The sequence below is a fragment of the Triticum urartu genome, chromosome 2A (assembly GCF_056163025.1).
Source record: "Triticum urartu cultivar PI428250 chromosome 2A, HENAU_Tu73, whole genome shotgun sequence".
Classification (NCBI taxonomy): domain Eukaryota; kingdom Viridiplantae; phylum Streptophyta; class Magnoliopsida; order Poales; family Poaceae; genus Triticum; species Triticum urartu.
This window is the reverse complement of record NC_141874.1, coordinates 755,028,255-755,035,419: the sequence shown is the minus strand read 5'-3', so window position 1 is coordinate 755,035,419 and position 7,165 is coordinate 755,028,255. Positions and strand designations below refer to the sequence as shown.

The 7,165-nt window shown below is 42.0% G+C and overlaps 1 protein-coding gene across 1 annotated transcript; it reads left to right on the top strand.

Annotated features, from left to right (window-relative positions):
- Window positions 1–6,610: 6,610 nt before the first annotated feature.
- On the top strand, window positions 6,611–7,165 carry LOC147987831 (uncharacterized). Its single transcript, XM_087542515.1, has one exon. It carries the CDS (start codon window positions 6,611–6,613, stop codon window positions 7,163–7,165), a length of 555 nt encoding a protein of 184 aa, XP_087398641.1.

Here is a 7,165-nt window from a genome sequence, read left to right as displayed (position 1 = left end):
GATCGGTTGATCTCGCGCCTTGACTGGCCTGGTTAGTTTGTTGAGCTCCACGAGACCTAATCTTAGTGTTCTGGACGCACCGTGCCGTGGCGAGACCTGCTTGCTGATCGGGCAGTTGAGGCGGCCGTGCAAAAAGCAGTTAGGTTATACCGCCGACCGAGTCCTTTATCGATTACACAAAAACAAGGACAATTAATTCAGATTTAGATGTGCTCTAAGTCTCTCTTCGTTCCTTTCAAAGAAAAAAGTCTCTCTTCATTGGATGAACCATCAAGATTGCTTTTTTTTACCACTTCCACTTCGGTACACCCCGAAACACATTGATGGCTGAGATTAAACCATACATTTGGTAACAAAGGGCATGATAGTCATATTTACCGCGCATATATAACAAAAACAAGGACAATTAATTCAGATTTAGATGTGCTCTAAGTCTCTCTTCGTTCCTTTCAAAGAAAAAAGTCTCCCTTCATTGGATGAACCATCAAGATTGCTTTTTTTTACCACTTCCACTTCGGTACACCCCGAAACACATTGATGGCTGAGATTAAACCATACATTTGGTAACAAAGGGCATGATAGTCATATTTACCGCGCATATATAACAAAAACAAGGACAATTAATTCAGATTTAGATGTGCTCTAAGTCTCTCTTCGTTCCTTTCAAAGAAAAAAGTCTCTCTTCATTGGATGAACCATCAAGATTGCTTTTTTTTACCACTTCCACTTCGGTACACCCCGAAACACATTGATGGCTGAGATTAAACCATACATTTGGTAACAAAGGGCATGATAGTCATATTTACCGCGCATATATAAGTACAATACAGCCGGCCAAATATTTATACGGGAAGGGGGATCGCACCCACACCCTCACTACTGGGAGTGCGGGTCATAACCACTAGACCAATCCAATTTACATGTTACCAAATAAGATGAACTCCTTTTGTAGTCTCACAGTCCATATTGGGCCAAAGCCCTTTTAGGTGGAGGGCTAGACCCAATAGTTGACTTGGGATAAAAGTGAAAACAATAAATGTTTTTATAAAAGTATTTAATAAATATTTGAAGGAAAAGAATTTAATTTTTTACTTAAAACTGTTATTTTTCTATTACAAACACTATTTCAAATTTCGAACCGGTTTTAAAAAATTGTTAAAACAGGAGAAAAATGAATTAACAAAAAAAAGAAGAAAAAATGCTTAGTCCTTGGCCCAACTAGGCGAAGGCATCACTCCCGTCGGGCACCTGTTCGGCCAGCCCAAATGGTTGGGGATTTGAAAAAAAACCATCAATTCAAAAAATGTTCCCATTTTCAAAATTTGTTCATAAATCCAAAAATGCCCCCTTTTTCAAATGTGTTCACAAATTCTAAATGCTCGGACAGTCTCAAATAATTTCCGTGCTTTCCAAATATGTTTGGAGTTCAAAAAATATTCGTATTTAGAAACAATTCTACACAAATACAAAAAATGTCCTGGTAAATTTAAAAACAGTTGGTTTCATTTTTCTCATATTTTATATTTTTTTGAAATTCCAAATTTGTTAGTGTTCTTCAAAAAATGCTTGTGCTGAAAAATTTGTCGTAGTCCACGGAGAATGAAAAAGAAACAAAAATGTACAAAAAAAGAAAAAGAAATAGTGAGAGAGATATCGATTTGCTACAGTAATCCAATCGCTGAGGGATAGTTGTTGTAGTATGTGTTTCCTACTTAGACACTGAAGCTTATTAGCTCATGTGGCTAGTGACGAGCGGTTAGCAGCAAGGGTTACCAAGTTTCATCCATTGCACTGCTATTTCTTTTTGGTGATTTTTCTTTAAAATCCATTTTTCAGGAATTACGGTTTTCAAATTTTCCTAGAAACTTAAAAATGTTCAATATTCTGTAATTTCCGATATTGTTCGTGCTTTTGCAAAGTTTTTCAAAATTTCAATAAATGTTGGCATTATCAAATTTTGCCTCAAAATTCAGAAAATGTTTAGGATTTTCAAAAATTGTTTTTATCAATTGTTTACACTTTTAAAATTTCATAATTTGTTTGAGTTGTTAGAAAAATTGGATTTTCAAACTTTTCTCGCTTTTTAAAAAAATTGTTCACAATTTTGAAGAAGTATTAAAAAAAACTAAAACTATCTGGATTCTGTGTTGTATTTAGTTCTTAAGCCCGCGTGTTCTATTTTGTTCACCAAGGCTTTTTAGCCCGACTAGTAAGGCGTTCTCCTGTCCAACCTGAAGGTCTGTATTTCGAATCCTAGCAAGAGCATTAGCATTGTCATTTTTTAAGTCGCTGGACAGGCGAAAATACGGTGTATATTGTTCTCGGCGTTGCGAAAAGTTCATATTACCCTTTATACATTTTGCGAGGGAGGTTGTACCGAAGCGGGATTCTTGTTTTATTTGTTGGTTTTCCTAACGTTTTTGGATGTGCGCTCCTTTTTATATCATGTGTAGACTGCATTTTTATTACTTATAAGAGACGAGGAGTAGCATACCTGGCAACCTAATGGCCCGACCCATCTAGCCTCCACTGGTTGTGTGTTTTCTTAGAAGGTTCCACTCCAGTTCTGTGTCGCTTTTTCTTTTCCTATTTTGTGTTTATTTTATATATTTTTTAAAACAATTATTTTTTTATAAAAAATTCAAACATTTTTAAAATTTCTGGCCATCTTTTCAAATTTGTGAAGATTTAAAACTAGTCTTGCAACTGCAAATGTTGTAGCCTGAGTACAAATGAGTCGGCCAGCTGCATGTCTATCACTACTAGACATGCAATTGCAATCCCTAAAAAAAGACATGTAATTGCAAGTGTGCAGCTCGATTGCAACCGGAGGGCCCCCAATACGACTGCAATTGGGTGTTGTCGGTTAGTTGCATGTCCACCACTACATTTGCAACTGCAATTGTTGTAACCTGATTGCAACTGCATTGCCCTCAAAAACACGACTACAACTGGGTAGGTAGGAGATTGCCAATCAGTTACATGTCCACCACTAGACTTGCAACTGCAAGCATTTATAACCTAACTGCAACTTAAATCTTTTTGATAGTCTAACTAATAAATAGTAATGGCAATGTGCACGTGTTATAAGACTAGTCCAAGAAGGATGGTTTAATAATATTGATGTTGTAATATGAAAGGGTATTGGTTCATGATCATTGGTTACTAGAAATATGGGTATTAAAGCTTGTTATTAACTTCTCATCTAAGTGTTGGTCATAGCATGGTGGGGAGGTTTGAGCATTTTTATGTCTGAAATAAAATCCTTGAATGTCGTTATAATCGGACGCGCACAATGGTTAACTCCGACAAACCAATTCCCTAGGGGCATGTAAATAGTACTTTGCTTTGAGGGCTAATAAACTTTCACAATAAGTATGTGAGTTCTGTTGGAAATATTCCCTAGGGGCAATAATATTAGTATTAACATATTTCGGTATTCATGATTATAGAGTTTATATTCTATGCTATAACTATGATCCTGCAATATGCGATTCAGTAGAAAACTCATATGCACGTGTCGAGTGATAAATGGTTAAATAAAAGCTTCCTAGTCTTGCCTCTAGGACTAGCTCAAGTGTTGTTGGTGATCACATTTTCGGATCTTAGGATATAGTTAAGTGTAGCGATAGTCCTAAAACAACATTGAGATTATGACGTTGGAAGAATGATCATATTGAATAGAACCAAACTTGTTTGTTGTGAAGTGGACTAACATCGTTCGTATTCAATTTTAATAACGTGTGATCTTGCTCCTTAGTCCATGAGAGTATCGTGGTCACTTCTTACCATACGGTGGACTTTAGGGTTGCTCAAATGTCACATGTAACACGATGATGATAACGACAACTTTCAGGCCCATCAGAAAGTTTGACAAGTGGCCGGATTGCTCAAGAGTGAGATTTGCTCCTCCGACGATGGAGAGATATTCTTAAGGCCCTCTCGCTGTGATGGCATCGATCATCGTCTGGCAAGACATAGATGACTTCGTCACGGGATGCCGGAACACGACAATGAGAAAGAAGAACAAAATCGGTAATAAGGATTTCAGTACAGTGAGCATGGCGATGACTTAGGAGGATACCGATGCATCCAGGGTTTTGTGAAATATCACAAAGCAAACGGAACATCACATGATGACCGAAGGTTCACTCGAATATCATCTGTGTGCTCACAGGGACTGATATGGACGTCCACGGTCCCGCTGTCGGTCATTGAATGAATGGTTTTGTTCATGTCTGTGAGTTTACCGAACCTACGAGGTCACAAGTTTAAGGAAATCACGATCTGCTGGTTGTTAGTAGGACGGGAGTCATGAGAATATATTTGTGGAATTATTTCATGGATATTCAGAATAGTTGCGTGAGGATCCGAAAGCGTTTCCGGGTCACCAGAAGGGTTTCGGTGAATATCAGGTATTACCGATATATTATATATAGGTGGAAAATGTTTCCGGAGATGTTAAAATATATACGAGTATGACTCCTATCGGGACCAGTGTGCCCGCCGTGGGAAGGAGAGGATAAGGGCGGCCGAGGCCCGCCACGCTGCCGACATGGCGGCGACGGAGATGGCTGATGTGGCGGCGCGGGCGGCCGTAGAGGAGGAAGCCATCCGTGCCCGCATTGTCAAGAAGCGGGAGCGGTGGAACAGGCGCGCCCTCGCCGAAGAGCAGAATCGGGCCGTCTGTGGCATTGGCCGGACTGCCCCCCAAGAAGGAGAAGGAGGATACCGACGGATCGAACAGCTCCGGCGACGAGCAAATCCGAATCGATCTATACTGCGTCTTCGACCGCTACTTCCACAAGAAGGATGGCAAGTGAGCTAGAAGGGGCAAGGGTAGTCGTGGATGATCTTCGCCATAACTAGCATGTAGCTTGAACATGCCAAATTTTGGTAGTGCGTTGGCATGTCTTGATGTAGTAGTCGGACGATGTATGTAATGCATCGTTCGTGTAGTTGCATGGATTTTTATGGATTTAAGGTTTGTTAATTGAGGTGTCCGATTGTGAGAATGGAAATTTTAGACGTGACCCGTCACTACCCGTGGACGTGGCCGAACGCGTCCGTGGGTGTTTGAGGGGCTAGATTTGCCAAGTCTAGCTGTAGATGGTCTAACCGCATAGAGGTGAACTTCGACAACATCGAGGTGATTGAGAATGAAGCTCGCTCTTTCTGTCTATCTGCGGCAGTTTTTGATGATACACTGCGTGATTTTTCGCATATTATTTTTGAGCATACTTCTAGAGAGACTAATTGTATAGTCCATGGTTTAGTCAAACTAGATAGAAGTGAGATGTGTGCCGGGTGATTTCATCCAGAGATTGGTTTTTTTAACACATCCGTAGAGATTGTTGATACTTTTCTAAAATACTCTTCTAAATGATAAAGAATAGAAAAAAGACTGGCGTCTGGCTCGGTGTTTCTGTCCGGGCTCCACCCATTCCTCTCGTCCCTGAACCATGGTCCACTCCCACTCCAAGCGCGCAGGAGAGGAGAAGCCGGGTGCCTCCTCCGTCGGTCGCCTCCAGCCGGCGAGCGGCACGGATCACGATGACGGCCCGGACTTGGGGGCGCTTCTTGAGCGCGCGCCAAATGAGGCTCGTGTCTCTCAGCGCCATCAGTATCCAGGTATACATACCTCAATCACGTTAACTCCGCAAGGGACAGAGGAATTTCACACAGTGGGATTCCGAATTGTGTAGTGACATCTGCAAACGCCGATGGAGGATTGCAGTTTCATTTTCAGTGAAAAATACTCCTAATCATATGACCAACGCCCAACTGCAACTTTTGTATCTCAACTAGTTCATCCCACAGACTGTAAGTTTCTTGTGACCTTGAAGGGTGATGCTATGACGGCTTACTTCTTTTGCTATCGCCAATGATAGGTGCCGTAGGTGTTTTATTGATAGTCTAATCATTGATGGGGTCAGGACCTCCGACCAGTCTCACATCCTAAATCACATTGTAGGATTCTATTCCAATCTCCTCAGCTCCAAGCCGGACCCTGGGCTTGCCTTATATTCTAACTTCTGGGATGCGGGAAGTCAGATCTCTTCTGAAGAGAACACGGGTTCCTCTTTCTGACGAGGAGATTTGGCAGGTGATCAGTTCAGCTAACCCGAATGCTGCCTCTGGGCCTGATGGCTTTTCGATACACTTCTTTAAGAAATTTTGGCCGCAGTTGCGGACCCTAGTGTGTAGGATCATTCAAGGCTTTTGGTTGGGGACAGTGGATATCTCTCGTCTGAATTATGCTGTCATTTCTCTAATTCCTAAGGTCAAAGGAGCTGACCTGATTTTGCAGTTTAGGCCTATTGCCTTCATTAACAACTTTGCCAAATTTCCGGCAAAAGGGCTCGCCACGCGCCTCTCTCCCATTGCCCATCGTACCATCAGCCCGTTTCAATCGGCTTTTATTAAAGGACGTTTCATCTTGGATGGGGTTCTTTGCTTGCATGAGATTATGCGTGACCTTAAGATTCGTAAGTCTAAAGCGGTAATTCTCAAACTCGATTTTGAGAAGGCTTACGACTCGGTGAGCTGGCCTTTTTTGTGTAGGGTCTTGCTGGCTAAAGGGTTTGAGGGACCTTTAGTTCATAGAATCATGCAGCTGGTCTTGGGAGGCCACACGACCATTTCTGTTAATGGTCAGGTTAGCAAGTTCTTTGCCAACGGTAGGGGCCTGCGGCAAGGTGACCCCACTTCGCCCATCTTGTTTAACTTTGTTGCGGACGCCCTATCTCGTCTGCTGTCCAGGGCAGCTTCCCATGGTCACATTTCTCCTGTTAGTTCTCATCTTCTCCCTCAAGGTATAACCCATCTCCAGTATGTGGATGACACGATCATTATGGTCGAGCTGAATGATGCCTGCATCGCTCATCTCAAGTTCATTCTTCTCTGCTTTGAGGCGATGCCTGGCCTTAAGATCAATTTTGCCAAGAGTGAAGTTATTGTTACTGGTGCTAATGAGTCTGAAGCTGTGCGGGTGGCACATCTTCTTACCTGTAAGCTAGGAGTGTTCCCTTCAAATATTTGGGCCTTCCCATCTCTCCGGACGTGCTTCATGCGAAAGATTTCGCCCCGGTGGTTACCAAGGTGGGCAACAGGGTTCATCCTTGGTGTGGGAGGTATAATACCAATGCGGGCAAAGTTGCTTTGA